Source organism: Ailuropoda melanoleuca, chromosome 2 (genome assembly GCF_002007445.2).
Source record: "Ailuropoda melanoleuca isolate Jingjing chromosome 2, ASM200744v2, whole genome shotgun sequence".
NCBI classification, from domain to species: domain Eukaryota; kingdom Metazoa; phylum Chordata; class Mammalia; order Carnivora; family Ursidae; genus Ailuropoda; species Ailuropoda melanoleuca.
In genome coordinates, this window is record NC_048219.1 from 15,060,822 (window position 1) to 15,085,562 (window position 24,741).

At 41.7% G+C, this 24,741-nt stretch overlaps 1 protein-coding gene across 5 annotated transcripts; it reads right to left on the minus strand.

Moving 5' to 3' along the window:
* Positions 1-1,076: 1,076 nt before the first annotated feature.
* MEAF6 (MYST/Esa1 associated factor 6) lies at positions 1,077-23,799 on the minus strand. Of its 5 annotated transcripts, none has more exons than XR_004622403.1 (8): positions 23,651-23,799; positions 20,961-21,048; positions 20,775-20,820; positions 9,335-9,527; positions 5,524-5,553; positions 4,707-4,740; positions 1,544-4,200; positions 1,077-1,380 (listed from the first exon to the last, which is right to left on the minus strand). XR_004622403.1 is itself a non-coding variant. In XM_019804496.2 (7 exons), the coding sequence occupies exons 1-7, from the start codon at positions 23,773-23,775 to the stop codon at positions 4,192-4,194; spliced, it is 525 nt and encodes a 174-aa protein (XP_019660055.2). In that variant the 5' UTR covers positions 23,776-23,799; the 3' UTR covers positions 1,077-4,191. The 5 variants fall into 5 exon arrangements, 2 of the variants coding, with proteins under 2 accessions (XP_019660055.2, XP_011228921.2); XR_002143647.2 differs by adding an exon at positions 5,361-5,418 and having other exon boundaries at positions 1,077-4,200; XR_858452.3 differs by lacking the exon at positions 5,524-5,553 and adding an exon at positions 5,361-5,418 and having other exon boundaries at positions 1,077-4,200.
* Positions 23,800-24,741: the final 942 nt, after the last annotated feature.

The following is a 24,741-nucleotide window of genomic DNA, read 5'->3' on the forward strand; positions in this document are numbered from 1 at the left end:
CAGAGGCAACAGTCCTGTCTTTTACAAAGTTGACAGCTCCAGAAAATTCCAACTGTTATGGGTAACAAATTACCCAGGAAAAATCCTCAGGATCTAGAGGAATAAGAGGAATGGAAAAGGAGAAAAAAATACATGTACTCACATTTAAAAAGTGATCTGGGCGATACAAGTCACAGTGAGATCTGTGTTTTAACCCTTTGACACATTCCCCATGGCTCAGCAATCCCACCACTAAGAATCATATTTGCAAAATGTAAGGCACTACCACACTGCCTGAAACGGCAAAAGATGAAAAAGAGCATTAATGCTGTCGGCAGAGGTCGGGTTAAGTAAACTGTGGTGCACGCATATAAAGGAATGCTAAGTAGCCAACAGAACCGAGGTTTATAAGCTGCATCTATAGAACGCTGTCTAAGCTGTATTACTAGGTGGAAAAAGTATGCTACCATTCTGTAACAGGCACATGCCTGTGTGCGTACTGCCCGTATGTGTACAAAGCTCCTCTGGAAGGACACACAAGGAACCGCCTCTGGGAAGGACAACTGGCTGCTGAGGACGGATGGACTTACTCTTTCACTGACCATACTCCTATACTCTTTGAATATATGCCATTTGCATGCATTATTTATTCAAATTATATCTTTTAAAGCCTCCTTAGGGTACAGGAATAAGTTATGGGGGTGGGGATCTGAGGAGGGTTCTATCGGCCAGGGGCCTCCGAAGGTTATACTTGTACCCGAACAGTAAACACGTAGCGCATACATACCCCCAACACGTGTATGGTGTTAAATCAGGGTAACTGCCCGGTTTGAAGATCAAGATGGCTGAAGCGCAGCAACTGCTTGTGGTTCAACCTACCGTTTATTTATCAATTATCTACATGTACTAATGAATATTTATGCATATTATAGAACACATTCAAAGTGACAACTAAAAAAGGCTGAGCCAGAAAATAAATACAAATTGAAGGCCTGCTATGTGCCCCCCACAAACCATGGGCCATCCTCCATACCCTCCTCTCTGGGGACCACCACCCTGCGCTGGTGTGGGGGTCGGAATCAACACCGCAGCCCGTCTTAGCAGTGAGAACTTTTACTCTACAGAAAGAGTTTTCCAAAGTGAAAATTGTTTCCAATCCTGAAGTTTACCACTTAGAAAATTCAGACGCGGTAACATTTACATGAACACAGCAGTGAGAGTCCCAATTCGTTCTCCTTAGTCACCTTCCCCGGCCCCGAGCAGGGCAGCAATCCGGAGAAGTATACGTGTAAAAGACGCACGCTCGCACTCCACACGGCCCCAGGGAAGCAGCCCTGGTGGCGGGCTTCACACATGCACTTTTACACGTCGTCATTCATGGCTCGGTAGTTGGAAGTGAGGCTGAGGGGCAGAGAAGTCAGAATAAAAGCAAAAACTAGGTCTCAGAGTGTTTCAAAACAGCATATTTACTCCTTTCAAAGTTAGGCCATTTAAATACTTGCTTCAATTCCCTTATTCATCACACAGGTCAAGGTGTCAACAATCCTCCTTGTACGGTACTTACAGAGTATTCCACAGCACCCAAAGGCTCTGTTTCTCAGAGCACTCTGGAGGCCCCCAAGACGGACAGCAGCTCTGAACGCCCGTGCTCTCGGCCCACGCCGGCCCTGTCCAGCTCCTGGCACTTCCCTCAGGCCCTCCCGTTGGCCCCACAGACCTTCCGGTCTTCTCCTTTGTGGGCTGTCCCGGCTCTCCATCTTCAGCTTGCAGGGTCTGATGCTACTTAGAACATTTGGAGTTTCAACAAAATCAACGATTTCCTCAGCCCCTGGAAGAGCAAGCATACTTGAGCCTCCCTCAGGAGCTGTGTACAGACACCATCCTCCCAGAAGAAGACATAAAATAGAACTACCAAGGGCCTGGATTTTTTAAAATGTCTTATAACCAACAGAAGCAAAGGGCAACTTCTTCCCATTGTGGAGGTGAGAAGGCTAAAGGCCTAAAGCAAAATACTATTCCAGACCCCAATAATCCAGTGAAGGCCTGCCTAGAAGGAAGCCCCTCTCAGGGGTCCTGGCAGCCACTCTGACAGGGTCACTGGTCACATCTAAGTCTGCCAGACAAACTTAGTTCGTAACCAAAGTGACAAATATCACAAGCATGGTAGGCATCTCCTGGGGTTTTTGCCTAAACCTCCCCAATTTAGAGAATATAAGCAGGCTCTCAGAACTTAAATATCTTCAGCCTGTGGCCAGTTTACAGGAAAACCTGGGAGTCCCCTAATCAATGATTGAAAACCTTACAGAGAACATAAGTATAAAGCAAGCAGCCTACCTCTAACCATGATCACAGACATACCTGTGTATTCAGATACACAGGTATGTTTTTACATAGTACAGCTTTTTAAGGGTATCCCACCAGATCTCAAGCAAATGTAAAACTATGAAAGAAACATTCTCAGGTTTGCGGTGTGCTCTCCTCCAGGCCACGGAGACTGCAGGAAGGCCCGCTTCTCTCTCCCGGGAAAGGAGTGAAAGTGACAAAGGAGGGTACAGAAATCCTCTGGTCCCTATGGTTTTAGCTTTATAATTGTTTTTTTCATTTTTTAAGGAACAATCTAAATATAAGAAACTATTTTCTTAAAAACCCTGACATTGGAGTTCTGCTACCAAAGACATCTAATTAGCATCAGAATCAAAAAAAAATTTATTAGAGAACAAGAGTGAAAGCTTTTGCACATCTGACAAGGAAGACTCGTTTCGCTAACAGACACCATCCATATTCAGCTCTACCAATATCATCACAATGGAACATATCTGTTCTAACAAAGATATGGGCCTAAGTCCAGGACTACGACTAGACAGTGTCGAAGGAAAGATGGGGCCCCAAATCTTATCCTCTAGACTGATTCACAACATAGGATTCCAATCAAACACTCCTCATGCAGTGGTTCTCAACCTGGCTTCTTATCAGAATCCCAGGGACTCTTTGGAAGGAAATCCCAGTTACTGCACCCCAGCCAGAGTCACTGGGAGTAGGACCCAGGCATCAGTGGGTCCCTAAGCTTCCCAGGTGATTCCCGTGAGCAGCTGAGGCCGAGCACCACTCTAGAAGCAGGTTCAACAAATCGGCAAGCTCCCCAGCCCGGCCAACCCTGTGAGGAAGGGGGTCTGCTGGGCATTGCAGGTGCTCGCAGATCCTCCCTCTCAATCTGCTCAAGAACCCCATACGATACCCGCTTTGGGTGCAGTGTTGAGCCTTTCCATATACCTTAGTGATTCAGAGCAATGTTTAATCAGGCAGATACCAAAAAAGAGAGAAAAATGGAAAAAGGAAGAAATTTCCACAAGGCATGATACAAATAAATAAAATAAGCGAAAAAACAATCTCAGGTTTTAAAAGTAAAGCATGAGAAGTCAACACCTGTGAAATTTTATTTATATAAAAGAATAAAAATATCTATTTTAAAAGGATTGATTTAAACTTAGGCTTTTCAGCTTCTCCTGTTCCTTGAACATGAAACTGCTTCCAAGGTAGAAAGATTTAAGATAGGTAATTATTAAATAAACCCTTTTTACCTTCCCCCTGCAAAAACACAGAGCCAAGTTCCCCATTTTCTTTATGGTAAACCAGATTATTTTCAGTTGAGAATATTGGCAACTGCATGAAGCAGATGATCAGATACGTCGGCAGGAAGGTATGAGCTGTACAACGGTATTACAAAAAGTCCCCAAAGAAAAGAAGATGGTAAAAACAATAGAAAAATAATGAAACACAAACAAAATAAGAAAATGCCCGATATTTACAGCCTCCCTCTGAAACGTGACCTATGTTCTACCTTCAGCATAAAACAAAACCAGAGAACGTTTCTAGATGGGTATCACAGATGAAGCTGGTGCCAGCCAGTTTGGGGGGACACATTCATTCCAAGAAGGGAGAAATGCACAGCTAGCAACTTGCTGGAATTATAACCATGTCTTGGTCTTCTTACAGTTCTGTTACTAAAAATGACACACAGTAAACGATCCAATGTGGTCTTACAGAAATGACTTGTCACCACGTTTCAGAACAAACTATTCAGAGTCACAGGCACTGGGTCTGGGAAAGCAGAGGTGGATGGCCGCGCACTCAGGTGAGGGGTATGTATCTTTGTGAGGTTGGAGGAGGGAAGCAGGGCTCTACAGCCTGGAAGCTTCTGCACTAATGGGTCTTCTAATAGTCCTAAAGAGAGAAAAACAGAGTCCCAACTTACTCTCAGAACACTAGTTGAAACCTAAGAAAAAATTCATCAACAACTCTGCTAGGGGCTGTTCTATAATCAAAGATTCCACTTCAAATGTAATAGACAATACTTCACATCTGAAAATGTCCCAACTTCCAAGTCCACAGAGGGACCGAAACATCAATTCTGCCCTTGTTGGGCTCCCTGAGCTCACCAATCAAAAACAAAACAAAACAAAACAAAAATAAAAACGACTAGTATTAACAAGTCATTCTTTAATCAAAGGGAATTGTTCTTCAGTAAAAATGTGCGACCTCTCTCTCTATCCAAAACATAAAAAAACCTAAGTAACACCTAAAAGTTGAAGTGTATCCAAATGGATACCCCAGCCTTTAAAATGAGAGCTGTAACCTGAGATTAGGAACACTCAGCTCTGAAGACGAACACATTTTCTAATTAGCTACAAAATCACCAGGCTCTCTGAAATGGTCTGGCTGATACTTACAGCTCGTGGTTTTTTGTTTAACTTCAGATCAATCCTGTGATAGAAAAGATAAAACATATTTGCATTTTAATTTACAGAAAGAGGGGCCAGGAATCAGCTACTGCATAGGGCACAAGCTATAACAAAGACTATTTGGTTAAGTAAAACCCACATTCTTCATTAGACTATGTCATATTTAGTTGTTTACCCAGATATTATTAAGCAAGTATTTTAAAACATAAGCAGATACTCTCGCCACAAGGCAAACTTAGATGACAAAAAGAAATATACAGCAGTTATGAAAGCCATATAATTTTAAAACTATTCAGTACTATGCATTAAAGAGATTGGATTAAGAGGGCATGCTCTATGTTAATGTGTTAGCTTTGTAACTATATCACTGATAATCACTGAGACACATAATGATTAAGAACAGGAAAGAGACTAGGAGTTTGTATTTCTGGACATGAAACAAAAGAAATTACACAAATTTTAATTTTTAAATCTTTCCAAAGCAAAATATCAAGATCTTAAACTATTAATCTCCTTATGAAGCAAAGCCAGAAAATCAATTTAAATGTGAATTAAAATAAAGGTTATCTATTTTTAAAGAAATTAAAATGCATAAAAGTGAAGTTTACTTAATTTTGCTTAAGTTATTAAATAAAATGTTACCTCCATCACGTTTTTCTGTTTTTAAAAAAAACTTCCCAGCCTAACCTAATATACATACCTACAATTAAACAGATAAACTATGGGTTAGAAAGGTCTCAAAAAGGCATATTGGTCTCTACACACTAAACAACACAGCACAAATACTAATTCAAATCAAACTTACTCAAAGTCATAATCAAACATGCCAGACGGGCTGAGGGGCAGCATTTGAAAGGAAGAAAGCAATAGAAATTAATACACTAATTGAATAAATTAGTCGATTAGCCACCCTAGCAAGATTCGTAGAAATAAAATCAGCTTTAAGAATCTTAAGCCATAAAGTTTCAAACATCAAAGCACCAAAGATTCTGTGGTTGGGAGAGTCCCTTCCCTCACTGGATTTCGTATCAGAAGAACAGACTATGAAAGGAAAAGTTATTTCATTAGAAAACGAGGCACCTGCAGGCTGTCTATTAGCTGCCAGATTCAGAGTTAGAACTTTTAAAATACGTAATTGTAGTGAAAAATATAAATAGGGCATTAGAAGAAATAGAGAAAGAAGGGTTTAGTCATATAACGAAAGGGTGCTTTGAAGACCGTACTAACAATTCAGCACAATATACTCTAACATAAAAGATAAAAACATTATAAATTTTTTGAAAGAAAACATTTTGCAACTTTTAACTCAAGTGGTAAGTTCTAAGAATGTCCAGGGAACACGGTACTCTTTTTTTTACAGCATTCATCCTAGAAAGCCAAGGGTCAAACGAATAAACTTCGGTGACAGTCTTGTTCCAGAAAACTGCAGAGTCACATCACTTTGCCCCTGATTTAGTAACTGTCTGTGTCAGGGCTAGTACTAAGAACACCCAAATCGGGGTGCCCGGGTGGCTCAGTCGATTAAGTGTCTGCCTTTGGCTCAGGTCACGATCCCAGGGTCCTGGGATCGAGTCCTGCATCCGGCTCCTTGCTCAGTGGGGAACCTGCTTCTCCCTCTGCCTGCTGCTCCCCCTGCTTGTGCTCTCTCTCTGACAAATAAATAAATAAAATCTTTAAAAAAAAAAAAAAAGAGCACCCAAATCTACAAAACCCCAACCCCTCCACCCCCGTAAAACAAAGGAGAGCTGACAGCCACAAACACCTGAGCCTCAGGGATCTGGAAGGGACAGTACGGGGGGGGGGAGGCTGTTTAGGACATCGTGGCTAACAGGCCATGGTTCTGGGCAGACCTCCAAAGCAAACATTAACCCTGAGCATGACATCAGCTCTCTGGCTGGTTCCAACACCTTTCACACTGTAGACAGGTGCTAAAACAATATGCAAAATGCTCTATTTTCCTCCTGGCCCATGTTTGCAAGAGTGAAGCTGGAAGAAAGCACAACTTCAATATCTCTTATGCAACCACCTCACTTAAGTCATTTGGGGAAGAGTACACTGGGTACAAACCAGGAACTAAAACCAAAAATCTAACTTTTAGGGCATCGGGCCGGCTCAGGAAGAGACGGAAGAGACTCGTGACTTCGGGGTTGTGAGTCTGAGGCCCACTTTGGGGGTGGACATTACTATAAATAAATAAAACTTTAAAAAAATCTAATTTTCAGCCTCACTTAATTTTGTTCACAAATTAGACTGTACCTACTTAATGAAAATGTCACAAACTACCTAGAAGAATTCCAGAGTTTTGTGTATTAGTAAAAACCTCTAAAAGCAGCTGTACGCTATTATTTCAAGTTTTGAGGACAAATCTGAAAGTTACTCCTTTTTGCTACAGTAACATATTCATTTCCACTTTGCTTTACTCACCCCTCAACAGTGCCTGGCACACAGAAGGCATTCAGACACTTGTTGAAATAATTTACTGCTGACTTATCTGAGTATATGGGGCGTGGTAAGCTGGGAGGAGAAACAAGTACTGTACTGACTGCAAATGTACAAATGTGTATGAACAAAGTGCTCCACCCTCCCACAATCTGAAAGAACCACAAAGACAAGAGTCAGGGGCAAGGGGTTTGGACACTTCCTGACTGAAGATGGCAGGAATCTGAGAACCTTCACTGGCCCCTGAGATGCCACTCTGGTGCACTGAATCTTTTCACACAGAAAGAAGGCAAATCAGCTCCACTCTGCTCCCTTGGGGCACATAGACGCCTACAGCCAAGGGAGGCCAGCCAGATATTAAACCAGGGGGATGACAAAGGGATCCTGCTTTCCAAACAGAAAACACCATTTGTGAAAGCAACAAATAACATCCAAGATCTTTATAAATCCTTCTATTTTTCTGGAAGGAGTTAGCTCTGGGAGCCGGAGGAAAAAAGGGTAGGAAGAAGTGCTGTTCCTATAGAAATCTACTAGAAACCTACAGGAGGAAGTTAAGTTCATGTCTAATTCCTTTTTATCAGTCAGCCGATCATGGCATTAAAAAAAGGGAAGTATCATCTACAATAAACAGTAGCCATCTACTGTATCACTAATGGAAATTATGTCCCAGAAACTTTCAAGGAATTGTCCCCCTAATCTAGACACTGTAAAACAGGAAACGAACCATTACTTTAAAATAACACTGTCGTAAATTTAAAAGCAACACAGAGCATGGCATTTAATTACCTTAACAATTTAAAAAATATTTTAAGAGTATGGCTCCCTGCTACTGTTTGTGACAAGCTAGCATTAGTCCTACCACAGTGATCAAATAGCCTTTAACCTTACACACACAAAAAAAAGTTGTGCAATTTTTGCTATTTCTTACTGCAGTCATGAGACTGGCACAGTGATTTTTGGTTTGCAGGAAAGTGTTAAGCAGCGATCTTGAGTCACTATTTGGAGGAAATAACTATTTCTGCAGCCTAAAAATCACCACCACCATTGACAAGAAAATTTCTTAAAAGAATTAAAGAATCTGTTGATGCTTAGGAGGCTTAAACCAGTTCAAGTTCATTCTCTATCATCCCCATGTGCAACCACGAAGCTAACAATGTGAATGCCTTCGATGTGTGAAGGAATATCCCGCAGTCTGTAGAGCAACCCAACCCAGAAGGGCACCGGAGGACAGGGAACCCCGCCCCTTCCTTGCTGGCGCCCTTTCACCTCAGTATGTAAACTCCTAGGAGGAGCAGGACAAAAGCCAGCATATGGATACCTGGTTTTCATGCCTGCCAGAAGAAAGTTTGAGGTTGAGGGCAAGATTGCCCACTCTAGAAGCTATGCATCACCGTCTCTGAGTACAGCTGTATAATTTCTAATTATCTGAGTTAATAGGTCCTGGCATTATCATACAAACCCCAGGCAGAATGAATGCTAAAATCCTCTCTGGGTGACACCTGACCTCTCTGTCCACTGATGTCATTCCTATCTCATTACGCACTGTAAAAAAACAAAACAAAACAAAACACACACAGTGGACAAACATTATCTAGAAAGGTACTCTCATATCTTACAGACTTTATATTATTCCTCTCTGATATCTGAAATCAGCATATTACAGAGATATATAAAACAAAGAAATCATAAGCAATCAAACACCTAGTATTCAAAAAGAAAAAAAAGCATGTCCAATCAGCTCTGTCCACCCACAAGAGAGTAAGCACAGGCAGGGACCAGGATTAGGAGCAAAAGACTCTCTTCCACTTGGCAGCTTCCCAACACGTACTAGTGCCATATTCCAAGTCCTATTTTACAGACTTCCCCTTCTCCTCCTCAGATGCACCGTATTAAAAAGAGTGTTTATGGAATGAAATTCTTTTACACTACAAACAGTGAGAAGGCTCTCTTCCCTCACCGTTACTCTAACGCCCACCCATTCCTCCACTGGCGAAAATGTCGCCTGTTTCATTTGGACCAAAGCAATTTCTCCCCATCTGCGACAGAAAGACGGCACCAATTCTGACGAATTTTTACTCTAGTATAAAGTCCCTTTGCAGCAATGGTCACGGCAGCTCTGGGCAGGGCAGTGGGGGCGGCCGGGTTGGAGGGGGAGAGGGGAGGTCCCTGCCACTGACCTGTGTCGGTTTTTATTCTTTCGTTTTTTATGGCTGCTGTGATGGCTCCCTGAGGAAGCAGAAGCAGCAGCCTTCTGAGGCTTCACTCCCTGCACAGATCCGTCCAGATCCTCAGGGTCCTCCTGGCTGGGCTCATTCTCCTGATTGTGGAAGTCTGGAGAAGTATCACTTTCCGTCCCACTTCCTGGCTCCCCTGGAGGGAATAAACAAAAGTCCCAAAAGCATCAGCAGCACTCCTCAGGCAGTCTGTCCGTCAGCCAGGAAAGATGTTTTTGAGCACTGCCAGATAAAAAAAGCGACTATTTCCCATCTTCCAGGACCATACATTCTAACTGCCAGGAAAATACTGGCTGACAGAGAGGATACTGTACAGTCAAAGCATCAAAGTTACCAGAGTTCCGGAAACACAAGTAATCTGAAACAGTGTAATCAGAATTAACCTACCTAAGGACAGCTGGGGGATGGGACCATGCAAGCAGGAATACCTGCTCCTGGCTGCATATAGGTCACTTAAACAGCGAGTACACTAATGGGATTAATAATTATACAAGAACCCTGGGTTCCTTCCCCAAACCGTACAAGAATCCTGTCTATCAAGAAAGGGAGCTCAAGAGGATAGGAGCCCCATTACTCTGAGAAATCTTAAGAATAGTATTTAAGGGATGCCTGGATGGCTTGCTCAGTCTGTTAAGTGTCTGCCTTCGGCTCAGGTCATGATCCCATCCTGGGATCAAGCCCCACATCAGGCTTCTTACTCAGTGGGGAACCTGCTTCTCCCTTTCCCTCTGCCTGCCCCTCCCCCTCCCTGTGCGCATGCTCTCTCTCTCTCTCCAATAAATAAATAAAAATCTTTAAAAAAAATAGTATTTAAAAATTAGTAATATTCTTCAGCTGACACATATTCCCAATTTTAATATATTCTTTATATATATTAAATAAGCAAATTCAAAAAGAATTTGCATAAACATGTATTTTTAAGAACAATTACATGTATTCTGGCAGTGGTATACCTATTTTTTCCTGAAAGGAATTTCTTGAAACCATAATAGGTAAGGATGGAAGAATACTTTCACTTCACTTTACTCGACTATTGAAGGAGCCCAAATATGTACATGGTTTCTTTCTTTTTTTTTTTTCTTTTTTGTACACTGTTTCTAAAAACTGTCAAAAGGGGTTATGTGGAAGGGGTTATGTGGACAACAGGACCAGGGACCAGTTTCCTTCTTCTTATATCTTTGTATTATAAAGTGCTGGGAAGGGATTTCAAATTGAGTCTCATATGGGTACACAAGTAAAAGAAAGAGATGGTCCCCAAAAAGCAGAAGAGAGAAACGGAACAGATCTCAGAAATCAAGAGACCCTATTTTTGAACATGTCATGAAAGCAACAGAAGAGGGAGCTCTACAGCTATGAAGCTAGAAAAAGTATGCTGATGAATCGTCTTTTTTTTTTTTTTTAAGATTTTTTATTATTTATTTGACAGAGATAGAGATAGCCAGCGAGAGAGGGAACACAAGCAGGGGGAATGGGAGAGGAAGAAGCAGGCTCACAGCAGAGGAGCCTGATGTGGGGCTCGATCCCACAACGCCGGGATCACGCCCTGAGCCGAAGGCAGACGCCTAACCGCTGTGCCACCCAGGCGCCCCTGATGAATCGTCTTCTAAAGGTTCAGGAAAACCAATTTCATATAAAAACTGGAAAACAGTTACTACCCAAAACTACAGTAACCAAGACTGTGTGGTACTGGCATAAGAGATATACAGATCAACAGAATTCAAAGTCCAGATATAAACCTCTACAGTTAGGGTCAAATGGCTTTCAAGGGTGACAAGACAATTCAATGAATCGTATTTTCAATAAAGAATGCTGGGACAACTGGACATCCTCAAAGAAAAGAATGAAGTTGGACCCCTATCTCCTACCATACACAAAAATTAACTCAAAATGTATCAGAGGCCTAAATGTAAGAGCTAAAAACATAAAACTCTTAGAACCCATCTGATTAGGCAAATGGTTTCTTAGATATGACCACAGAAGGAAGCCTAACAAGAAAAAATATATAAATATGTGGAGAAACTGGAACACTCATACATGGCTGATGGGAATAGAAAATGGTGCAGCCACCTGGGAAGCTGTTTAGCAGGTCCTCAAAGGCTAAGGACAGAATTACCAAATGATCCAGCAATTCCACTCCTAGCTATATACCCAAGAGGAATGAAAACAGGTTCACACAAAACTTGTCATGAATATTCACAGCAGTATTACAACTACTAGCCAAATGACTACTAACTGATGAATAAATAAATAAAATGTGGTATATTCATATAGCGGAGTACTATTTAGCATTGAAAAGAAATATAACAGTAATACTTGTTTTGTTTAGGGATTTTTTTTTCCTTGGTGTCATTACAGTGGTAAGAACCTATCTTTTATAGAACTACCGTACAACCCAGCAATCCTACTTGTGGGTATTTATCCAAAAGAACTGAAATCAGGATTTTGAAGAGATACCTGCACTCCCATGTCCACTGAAGCTTTATTCACATTACCCAAGATGTGAAAAACATCTAAATGTCCATCAATGCATGAATGGATAAAGAAAATGTGGTATATAACTATAGTGCAATATATTATTCAGCCTTAAAAAAAAGAAGGAAATCCTGTCATATGCTACAACACAGATGAACCAGGAGGAGATCATGCTAAATGAAATAAACCAGTCACAGAAGAACAAATACTGCATTGACACTATTTATGTGAGGTCTCTGCAAGAGTCAAACTCAACGGAAGCAGAGAGTAGAATGGTGGCTGCCAGGGGAAGGGAGAAATGGGGAGTAGAAAGTTTCAGTTACACAACATGAATAGGCTCTAGAGATCTGTTGTGCAACACGGTACCAGTCGGTAGAGCACAAAACTCTTAATCTCAGGTTGTGAGTTCAAGCCCCTCACTGGGTGTGAAGCCGACTTAAAAAAAAAAAAATCTGTGGAAATTGTTTTTAGTGTTCTTTTTTTTTTTTTTAAAGATTTTGTTTATTTGAGAGAGATCACAGAGGGAGAGGGAGAAGACAACTTGCCGCTGAGCAGAGAGCCCGATGCAGCACTCGATCCCAAGACCCTGAGATCACGACCTGAACCGAAGGCAGACACTTAACCAACAGAGCCACCCAGGCTTCCCTGTTTTTAGTGTTCTTAACCACAATTTTTAAAAACCTATCATTTGGAGATACATACTGAAACATGAATATACAAGAAAATGGTATGACGTCTACGATTTTGAGTGTCACACAGGAGGTGGAAGTGAGAGTAGGTCGGGTATGGACAGGACACTGACCATGGTCTGGGATTTGGGGCAGTGTGATGGGTATACAGGGGTTTGTTTTTTACCTTCCTTATTTGTATGGATTCAAAAATTCACTTTAATAAAGAGTTAAAAAGTATTCACTTTTCCCAGTAGTTTATCTCAATAATAATCTATAACAGGCCTTCCCAAGCTATGCTTCTAGGACTGTAAATGGTGATACTCTTTTTGGAAAGTCTAGGGTGTTTTCCAAAACCAAAAATCAATTCCCTGATTCTCCAGACACCAACAATTTGATTCCATTCCGACACTTACTGCCAGAACTAGGGCAAACCCACAGGTTAAGGGCTCAGTTCCACAAGCATGCCCCCCCACTTCAAACACCAGTCCCAAGTCCCAAGCCTCTCATACTTCTGACCAACGAGCTATAAATCAGAGGTACCCTAAACCCCTTCTTCAGGTTTCATAATTTGCTACAACAGCCCCAAGAACTCAGGGATAAAATTTATTTACTGTTAATGGTCTATTATAAAGGAGCCAACTCAGGAACAGCCAAATGCATAGGCAAGGTATGGGGAGCAGCGGGGAGCTGCCATGCTTTCTCTGGGCACACTGCCCTCCTAGCACCTCACTTTGTACACCAATAAAAGTATCACAGTTTAGGGTTTTGGGTTTTTTTAAGATTTCATTTATTTATTTATTTGAGAGAGAGAGAGAGCACGCACACACACACACAAGTGGGGGGGGGCAGAGGGAGAAGCTGACTCCTCACTCAGAGGGGAGGCTGATGTGGGACTCGATCCCAGGACCCTGAGATCACGACCTGAGCCAAAGTCAGATGCTTAACCAACTGAGCCACCCAGGCACCCCAGAGTTCAGGGGTTTTTAAGGAAGTTTCATTATGCGGTCATGATTAATTAAGTCATTGGTTACTCGTGATTAACTCAGTCTCTCCCTCCTCCCTCCCTCTGAGGTTTGAGGTAGGGCTGAAAGTTCTAAGGGGCCCCAAAGCCCCATCCTTAAGCTCTGTAGGGGCCTCCAGCCCTCAGTCATCCCCATGTCTTTGGTATGCAGCATGCACTAGTCATTCTTAGCACTCCAGAGATTCCAAGGGTTTTAGGAGCTGTGTGCCAGAGCAGGGGACAAAGACCAAATATCTATTTCCCACTATACCACAGAAAGTAGCCGCTATAGTTAATGAAAATCACCCTTGACACAGTAATGCCACTTCTGGGACACTGTCAAATAGAAATAAGAAGTCCATTACGAACAAAGAAGTTTACTGCAACATTGTTTATGGTGGGGAAAACGGAGACAGTGTGAATACTCACCAAGGGAGGAGGCACAACCAGACTGCTGGGTATTTTCAGCTTTTGAAAAGAATGTGAGGTTATAACAATAGCTAACAGAGTCCTTACTAGAGGCCACGCATTGTTCTATACGCTTTACATATATCATACCTACAACCCTCACAGAAACCTCTACAACTATGATGACCATTTGACAGAGAAGAGAACTGAAGAGGCTGGAGTTTTAAGAACCCTACCCAAGGTCACACAGCTAATAAGCGAAAGAGTCGGGATTCACATTCAAGGACAGTTTGGCTCCAAAGCCCAGGCGCTTCATCACTACTCTACACGCTTCTCTCTGGATGCACTCAACCTGCAGGAGCGTGTGTGGTAAGTGAAAAAGCAGGTAATGTGTACTGTTGGATCCAATTTCTTTCTTAAAAAAAAAAAAAAAAAATCCCCTTTATGACATAATTAAAATTCCAAGTGAAAAAAAAAATTCCCAACTCTGTGTGTGTGCGTGTGTGTGCGTGTTGTGTGTGTACAGGAGGCTGTGTTAGGATAATATCAGCTGTTAATGTTGGTTACCTCAGAAAGCTGGGGCTGAAGTTCAACACGAGGTAATTAACCTGTTTCATATTCACTTCTAAGTAGTTTGACTTAGTATAATCAGAATATAATACTTTTCTAATTAAAAAAAAAACCTCTAGGGGCGCCTGGGTGGCACAGCGGTTAAGCGTCTGCCTTCGGCTCAGGGCGTGATCCCGGCGTTATAGGATCGAGCCCCACGTCAGGCTCCTCTACTATGAGCCTGCTTCTTCCTCTCCCACTACCCCTGCTTGTGTTCCCTCTCTCGCTGGCTGTCTCTATCTCTGTCGAATAAATAAATAAAATCTTTAAAAAAAAAAAACAAAAACAAAAAACCTCTAACAAAATATAAAAAGATGAGTCTAAAATGGAGAAGTATGATCAGGACAATCAGGACAGCCTTCTTCTCCCATAGCCAGTCCTTTTCTTATGATAAAAATGTCATCTCTAAAACTGCAAATGGTGGAGGCACTGATTACGGAGGGACTAGGCTGATGGCACATGAGGACACAAAAAATCTTTGGATCATAGACAGGATGACAGAAGGGGCACAGGACAGAGTAGGGGCTGGGCACGGGAAGAGAGGATGAACTAAAAAGGTGGGAGACAAGTAAGAAAGGTAAGTTACATACAGCAAATTTTGCCTACATTGCAATTCTACCGAATGACATTAATGAACCGTTTCCTCATCTTGAACCAGCTGCTGTGGGAGTACTGAGTAAATGGATGAGTCGGTCATGTTCTGTAAGCACCCGTGAGCAACATACAGAAGAGTGTAAATTGAATCAAAGCCCTGTGAATGGAGAATCCACCTGTGTCACTTCTCTGAAGAGATAACACCCCAGGCAGTAACAGATGTCCCAAAGGACTGATATGGATAGTAAGTACCACGGGAGCCAGAGAAGAAAGAGTGGATTATTCAGGAAAAGCTTCACTGAGGAGGTTGAATTTAGCTGGAGCTTGAAAAATGAGAAGCCAAAGTAAGTACAAAAAAATCATACATGCAAAAGTGCAGAGATGAAAAAACACAAGGTACATTTGGGACAAATGAATCAAATATTCCTTAAGCAGATGGTTTGAGAAATGAGAGGTTTGAAATAATAGCACGACAGGGTAAGAAGAGCCACGAGTGTCAGATTAAAGGATCTGACCTATGGAGACAGTATGAAGTGATGTAACCATCAAGATCTGACCTGGTGGGGCACCTGGGTGGCTCAGTTGGTTAAGCGACTGCCTTCAGCTCAGGTCATGATCCTGGAGACCCAGGACTGAGTCCCATGTCGGGCTCCCTACTGAGTGGCGGCGGGAAGGCTGCTTCTTCCTCTGACCCTTCCCCCTCTCAGGCGCTTACTCTCTCATTCTCTCTCTCAAATAAATAAAATCTTAAAAAAAAAAAAAAGATCTGACTTGTTGCTTAACCTTTCACACCCTGTTTCTCCATCTGTAAAACGGGAAATTGTCTCTACAATGAATATCCCTTATAGACAAGGCGCTGGAACTACAGCAACGTTCCCTACTTTCAAGGAGCTTATAATCTGTACCTATCCTCAAGAAGCATTTTAGGAATTAATGAGATAAAGGCAAGTGGCTGCGTAATATCTAGAACACAGTAAGTGCTCAAGTCTCAACATCCTTGAGATCTATAAACACGCAAGTCAAATTCTAAACAGTAGACAATTTGCCGTAAAATAGTAGCTAACAGGACATAAAGCAAAGTTATCAAGTATTTCTAAGCAGAGAAGTGACATCAAACAATGCTTCCTGAGTTCTCTGCACAAACCCACGTTTTAGGATTATTGGGCTAGAAGTGGTTTATAAGAGGGAATGCAGCCAGGGACACTAGATTAAACATTGCTAAATTACAAAGTGCAACCACAAAGAATAATTGCCTTTTTTCTTTTTAGATTTTACTTATGTATTTGAGAGAGAGTGAGAGAGCACGGCAGGGGGGAAGGTCAGAGGGAGAAGCAGACTCCCTGCCGAGCACGGAGGCTCGATCCTGAGACTCCAGGGGATCATGACCCAAGCTGAAGGCAGATGCTTAACCGATTGAACCACCCAGGCGCCCCAATAATTGTCTTTTCTTAGCTCATGGAAGCAGGAGAGGAGTGAGAACAAAAGGGGTGGGTTACAACACCCTGAAGTGCAGCAGCGAGTCAGTCAACCCTATAATGGGCTCACCAGGAAAAGACACCTAAGTTCATTTCTCACTGACATATAAGTAAACAATTTGTTTTTAAAGAATGCCAGATTTTGATTAAGTGTAATAAACCTAGAAATGAGACACTCTCACTGACTGAAACAAAAAACACCTATTGAATAGTGCCAAGGCACTAACTTTGATCAGCACAAAAACTTTAGAGGAAAGAAAGATATCCAACAATGCGTCATGCAGCATTTGCTTATCCACTGGAATGATATAAATGCTGAGGAAAGATCTGGTTTGATGAAAGCTTCAGAGGAGTCTGATAAAACAAACAGTAGAAACTACACTGATCCTTTAAAGGAAACTGGATAAAATCTGCCTGGTTGTTTTTCTTTTATTCTTTTTACAAAAACACACAAACCTTCACTAATTTGCACAAAATTCCCCTTGAGGGACCGTGCTAATCCACTCTACCATTCTAGTTTGGGTACATAAGCCAAAGGAAGCAGAAAGTAATGCACTTTTAAAGAAAATTTTCAGAATGGTTTGTACTCCAAAATCCTTGAGATCTAAGAATGTGTAACTCAAAATTCTAACAGAAAAGAATGTGTATTTCATCACCATCAAAAATCAAGAACACAGGGAGTCATTCCACAAGATTTGTTATACAGAAATTCTGAGACACTGGAGAGATTCTGTACAAAGGAAAAAGAGTAAAGGTGAAGCAGACCATTCCTCTCATGGAATTAAAGCTTGGTTTCAGTCACCTGGGTCTTTCAGGGACCCTCAATTTGATTTAAAGAGGTCTAAGCACCCAGCAGAAGAAAACATAAAGTCTTTGGAAGATGGCACCTTCATCCTCACCCTCAAATTACTCTACAAATACCTGAAGTTACAATGAGCAGTACACAGTCAAATATAACCAGGCACACAGGGAATTAGACTTTACGAGTAATGACCAGCGGAAGCAACAAACAACAGAAACACATCTTTAAGGACTTCAGAGACTGAAATTAAAAACAGAATATATAACAACCAGGTTTACTCTGCTTAAAGAAGTAAAAGAAAGCTTAAAAATAATTTCAGAGAAAGCTACTGAAAAATTACATAGCAGATTTTAGAAATAATTAAGTGGAATTTCTGGGAATTAAAAATTTGATAACAAAAAATTTTAAAAATCAAGGAAAGTTTTTTTTTTTTTAAAGATTTTATTTATTTATTTCAGAGAGACAGCCAGCGAGAGAGGGAACACAAGCGGGGGAGTGGGAGAGGAACAAGCAGGCTCACAGCAGAAGAGCCTGATGTGGGGCTCGATCCCATAACACCGGGATCACGCCCTGAGCTGAAGGCAGATGCTTAACCGCTGTGCCACCCAGGCGCCCCTAAAAATCAAGGAAAGGTTTAACGGCAAGTCAGATTCAACTGAAAGTAGAATTAGTGAATTAGTGGGGCACCCCAGAAGCAAAGACAGAAGACATGGAAGGGCTAATAAAAGACATAAAGGATACAATGAGAAAGTTTAACATACATGTAAGCAGAGTAGGAGAAGAGATGGGACAGAGCTCAGAACAAATGCAGTATCTGAAGAGGTAACTGCTAGGAATTTTCTAGAACTGATAAAAAATACCAAGTCACCATTTCAAGAAGTCCAATGAAACCCAAGCCAGATATTACAAAGAAATTCATACTTAGACACATTGAGGTTGACTGCAGAAAATCAAGACGAAAATAAACTCTTAAAAAATGGCAGGAAGAGGGACATTTGGGTGGCTCAGTCAGGTAAGTGTCCGACCCTTGATTTTGGCTCAGGTCATGATCTCAGGGTCCAGAGATGGAGCCCCACATCAGACTCTTTGCTCAGCAGGGGATCTGCTCGAGATTCTCTCTCCCTCTGCCCCTCCCCCTCCTCTAAAAAAAAAGGAGGAGGAAATAGTAATGACAGGTAGTGAGACAGAACAGACAGAACTCAACAGAATTACTTTAAAGGGGCTCTGACCATTTGAACTGATAAACTCCAGTATTTATGTAATTCTCTATTCTAGAAAGAATTCAAAGCATTTACCAAGAGTCATATAATAAAATCCAATAAAACAAATTTAAAATGAGACAAGTTAAAAAAAGAGGAATAGAAGACTTAAGTAAGCTGGGTGCAACACTAAGATTCATTCCCAAAATGCATACTATAAATTCATACTTGCTTTCAGAGGAAAACCACTGAACATTTTAGCACCTATATAAAGAAACGGTCCATTATCAGATAGTCAGTAAAACCCAACTAGTTGTTCAAGGAAAACAACTATTCCTTTTTTTTTTTTTTTAAGATTTATTTATCTATTTGAGAGAGGAAAGAGAGTGTGTGCACGTGTGTGAGCGGGGGCAGGGGGAGGGGCAGAGGGAGAGGAGAGAGAGAGGAGCAGACTCCCAGGTGAGTGCGGTGCCCAATGTGGGGCTCAATGTTAGCCCCCAAGATCATGACCTGAGCGGAAATCAAGAGCCAGAGACTCAACCAACTGAGCCACCCAGGCTCCCCTCAGGAAAAACAACTATTCCTAAAAATCATAAAAATTAGTGATGATAGTAAACATTTGCAACCTTCTCTTACAATAAATACAGTAGCACATTTAATAGGACCAAAATATAATTCATCAAATGCAACTTTGTAGGGAAGACCAAGAAATACCAATATGACATATTCCAGGGATGTAGCTCAATTCGAGGGGACGATCTCAGGTATGGATGGCCTACACCTGCTTCAGAAAACCTTTAAGACATAAGTGCTTGTTTCAGGCAAGCTTCTGCAAGCGGTGGCTTTCAGGCTCATTTCCTCATGAGTCCCTAGGTGCAGCCATTCTGTGTGGGTAGTTAAGTACAGAGCCAGATGCTGACCCATCCACCGAGCCAGAAGGAGGATTATAGGCTTTTGTGAAAACTGAGGAGTCAGACATCATTTCACCTCAACTCACGGCAGTGAGGTCCAGGGTGTTCCTTAATCAGTCTTAGGACTTCAGAAAGCAGATAATACTAGCTCTACATTCTAGAAGTGGCAATTAATTGAAAAGAAATAAGATTTAACTTATTTAAGCCATAGCAAATGAAAAATCAAAAGGACTTGCTATAATTGATTAGGTTGGCAGGAAGGAGTCCAAGATGCCTACAAACTTTCAAATGAGGGAGAAAAGAAGTACTATAACAGAAAAACTGAGCAGAGAAGTTTTGAAGGAAACAGGAGAGTTTGGTTTTAGATAAAATGTTTGAGCTTGAATATCTGAATGGAAATGACGAAGAGACATTTTCTAGAATTTTCTAGATATTTAGAAATCTGTACACAGAGATAATAAAGTCACTGAGTAGTTCTAATCCCCAAACTACCAAAATCCCTCTTCCTCAAATCACTGGCCCAGTACAAACACAAAAACTGGATGCCACAAGATATACCATCTGAGAGAAGTATGCAGCCACAATACAAAAAGCAGGTTATGTTTCAGAGTGATTCAGTGCACAGGAAAAGTGTCCAATACAGACAGCTACATAGAGTCTGACTCAGAAAGATAAACGTACAGATCTATATCCCATCACTAGACATTAAAATAGAATTAAACTATATGGCTTACCTGTGGAGAATGATACAATTTCCTTACAAAGTAAACACTATCTACTCTGTGTTTTATATTTAAGAACACACAGGTACATTCTGTTCACAGGATCAGATTTTCCTACGAATTATTAAATTGGAGACATGGAGCTTTATCAGATCTATCTGAAATTTTCCATGATAAAAGATTTTCTTTTTAAATAAAAAAAAAAAATACAACAAAACTCCCTAACACTCAGCAGCAACAAAGACATAGCTTTGTGTCTTTGAGCAGCTACAGCCAACCTCTGCATGACAGAAGAGGCAGGAAGGACATGGCAGTTTCTTCCTCAAAAAAAAAAGAAAAAGAAAAAGGAAAAGGAAAAAAAGACATGATTAAGGAGACTCAAAAGGGTTCCTAACTTCTAGAAAGAAGAGGCAAGAGTATAAGAGATGTAGTCTTCAGATACATGGTTGGATAGGAGTTAAATATAAGGGCTATTGCAGCTTAAAAATAAAGTAATAAAAAAGTAAAAAAATAAACTTACTCTTTTCAATGAGCTGATCCTGAACTCCTGCCAATGCACTTACTGCCTAAAAGGAAAAAACCACCCGTTACTAGAAAAATTATCACAGACCTCTGGAGAGCACTCAGCAGGGAAAGAGAAAACTCGCAGAAATCTGAGGTGTTCCTCCACGATGGGCCACAGAAAGGTTCCCCCCACCTCACTTACAGCTGCTGAAGTGACTGAGGATTTACTGAAGAGCCGCTCAGCTTCCTTAAACTTCCGGTTCCTTCGATCATTTTTGCTATTGGAGTTTCTAAAACACATACAAGAAACTCATAAGCACCAAGTTGTATCTATGGCTCAAGCTGAAGACAGTCCAGGGCACATGTAAGGAACTTTCACTCTCATTGTCTCTCTTTTTAAATACCAACTTTCAGACAGAAATGCCTCCACACCCTCTGGATTGACGAAAACGACCTTTACGCTGAATGGCTACACAGACAGCAACGGTTACCAATACATGGCAGGTGCTCCACTGTAGGCCATTACTTTAGTTGGTTCACAGTTACTGTCATTTTAATATGTATTTATTTTGATACTTATTTTTAAAAACAATTAGCACAGACTAGTGATATGAAATGTTTCTGTCAGATAAGCCTAATTGAAAAAATTTAATGAACACAGGGTGCCTGGCTGGCTCAGTCAGTGGAACATGCAACTGTGGATCTCAGGGTTGTGAGTTTGAGCCCCAGACTGGGTTTAGAGATTACTTAAAAATATAAAATCTTAAAAAAAAAAAAAAATTTAAAGAACCAACCAGGGTTCCTTAAGGAAATGGCTCGCATCAGTTCTGGGATAAGAAAAGGACAAGATGAGTCTAAGACACCTTGTTGGGACAGAAAGCCACAAAAATGCTCAAAGACTTAAAGGGTCACGTCAAAAAGACAAAGGAATCAGCACGAGGCTCCCTCTGTCCACATATGGGGCAAACCAAGCACTGAAAACGGTAATGATGGGTGTGTTTGCTTGGTCATTAAGCTGTATGTCTGTGATGTATGCACTTCTCTGTGTATATTTCAATAAGTTTATAGTAAAAAATAAGGCTCTACAGTAAAAAAGTGACAGCATTAGATTTCAACACAGATTTTTTTTTTTTAATCCATTGGTCTCTAGTGATACTAAAGAGAGAGAGCCAGAGATAGAGAACAAAAGGGAGAGAAGATATGAAAGGAAGATTCTTCTTTCCACATGCCAGTAATCCACATACAAGGATCAGAATCAGCAGTATATTAAGTGAGTCAGGTAAAAATCAACAATGGATATTAAAACCACTGAATAAAAATTGGAGGGGCAATATATTCACACTGTCTAAAAGTATAGCCTCCAATTACAAAGAGAAAAAAATGAATTTTTACAAGGGAGAAATCATATGCCCAAACTTTGTACCAATAATGGGACAATATATCATGTGCCTCCCAATAAAATAGAGGTAAACAACGCACCAGGCATACAAATCACTTATGCAACATTTTTGCCAAAAATCCTTAAAGACTCTCTCATGAGGTCACAAAAAGAAAAATCTGGAATTGGGACATTCTGCAAGACAATGTCATGAACAACTTCACCACCAAAAAGGGTAGGAGACTCTCCTAAACAGAGACGAAAGAGGCCTAAGAGCCAAATACAATACATGAACATCGAATGGATCAAAACAAGGCAGCAAAGCACGCTGGGGACGCTTAGGGGAATTTGAATAAAGACTATAGTAGATGATACTATTAGTGTAATGCTAATTTTCTATGTGTGATAATTGTGGTTAGGTAAGAAAAATATTCCTAGGAGGTAAATGCTGACATAATTATGGGCAAAGTGTCATGTTATCAGTTTAAATGGTTACCAAATTAAAAAAAAAAAGTGGGGTAAAGGGAAGATATAACTATAAAGGGGTAGCAGGCAGGAGATCTTTGTGGTGATGAAGTTCTTCTGTATCTTGATCGCAGTGGCGCTTACAGGAATCTACACATGGGGACAGAACTACACATACACAGTGCACCAGTGTCAGTTTCCTGAGTTTGACATTCTACTACAGTTACATAAAACCCAACCATTGGGGAAGACTGGGTGAAGGGTACATGGGACCGCTCTATTACTGCAACTTCCTATGTTATCTGTAATTATATCAAAATTAAAAAAAAATTTTTTAGAGAGGAGGGGGAGGGGCAGAGAGAGAGAATCTTAAGCAGGCTCCACGCCCAGCACAGCACCCGACATGGGGCTCAATCCCAGACCCTGAGATCATGACCTGAACTGAAATCAAGAGCCAGATGCTTAACTGACTGAGCCACCCAGGAGTCCCTAAAAATGTTTTAAGTACAGATATAGGTGTGTGTATGTTTATACACATTAGAGAGAAAGCAAATGTGGCAACATGGTAACAACCGATGGATGCAGGCGGAGGGTATCAAGTGTGCACAGTACTATTTCAACTTGAAGTGTTTCCAATTTGAAAATTTTTAAAAAGCTTAGACAGTTTTCAAGAATAGTTATTACTAAATAAATTGTGGTATGGTTAGCACACAGGTGTGACAAAGTTTGTAAAGGTCAAACTCACAACTGATTAAAAGATGGAAAACACTAATAAAATGATATGTCAGGTACTGTCATTTGTTGCACTTTGATTACGCCTCACACAACCCTGTACCATGAGCCCGACTTTCCCTATTTCCCAGATGTAGGATTTGTCCACAATTACTCAGTGAGGGAGAGGCTAAGCCAGAGTCCAAGTCAAACCCCAGACGACTTCCCACACCATCACTTTACTACTGCCTCCCTGCAAAGTTGCTAGCAAGAACACAGATAGTCCAAAAAACAATTACCAGGGCACAATACCAACACCACAAGCTTCTGACACTCACTTCTGGTTGGTCAGATACCGATCCCAGCCACGAATAATATTGCCATACATCTGAGTGTCTTCCAGGTAGCTTCCTTCAAAAGCATAGATTTGTCTCTCCAAGTTTGCCAGCGTTTCCTGGGACATGAAAAACAAGGAAATGGATAATGCCTTTTAAATGCAAACGTTAACTCTCACCAAATCAAACTGAATATTAGCCTTAGACATTCAAGTTCCACTACACGAAGCCACCCCAGTTGGAAAAGACAAGACATGGGGAGAGGAAGGCTGTTTTAGATTAAGACAGTCTAGACCTTAGACCTGTCTTATTGGAGCCCTTTGAGAATAGAAGGGAAGGTATAGAGCCTGTCTCCAGAAAAATGTGCAAAATTCTGCATATACTTCAGAGGGCTCGTGGAAACCCAGCTGTCAAGAACCCCCGCTCAGGCAGAACGTGAGCAGTCTCCACTCCCACGCACAAAGGTACTGCTACTGCGGAGAGGAAAGGGTGAGCAGCCTTCCAGCGCCAGCTCGCTCCCCTCCCCGCAGGCTCTGAGAGAACGCCGGCACTGGGCTGTCAGTTGCCATGGAAACCTGGAAGGGCCGATTCAGGTGAGATGGCCCTCCCCGGTGCCCAAGCCTAAACGCGGGGGGGAAGGGGTGGCCACCAGGGTTCCTGGAACCCTGAGTGCATGTCACAGTCCTCAGTTCCCTGGACTGAGTCCTTTCCCCCTCGCCTGTCACCTTCTACATGTTCCCGAAAACATCACAGCCATGCCCGTCAAAAATCCCATCCAACGCATCTCCTAGTCCTCAAAAGGACATGCGTCCCTCCATCCTCCAAAGGCCAGACTGGATGACTGGGTCCCCCTCCCACACTCGCCTCCTACCCACCCCCTCCAAGCCCACTGGCAAGCCCGAACCGGTCTCCTACGGCCCCCAGACACACCCTAACCCAACCCTCAAAGACCACAGACCTCCCCGCCCTCACCCACCCCGCAAAGGCCAAGGACACAACCGCCCCTAGCCCAAAGCTCACAGACACTCGCCTTCCTCGAGCTCCCACACAGAAGCCCCCCACCTCAGGCGCCATCCTGCCTCCACGCCCCCGCC

Bases quoted from the DNA above. Each gene is read 5' to 3' on its own strand.
- MEAF6 (XM_019804496.2), bottom strand. From the start codon at position 23,775: ATGTCCCAGGAAACGCTGGCAAACTTGGAGAGACAAATCTATGCTTTT. The intron at 5,554-9,334 runs GTCAGTGGCAGG...GCTGCCCCTCAG, and splicing joins AAGAATAAAAACCGACACAG to CCCGTCTGGCATGTTTGATT. The intron at 4,741-5,523 runs GTAAGTTTGATT...TTTCTATCACAG, and splicing joins ATGTTTGATTATGACTTTGA to GATTGATCTGAAGTTAAACA.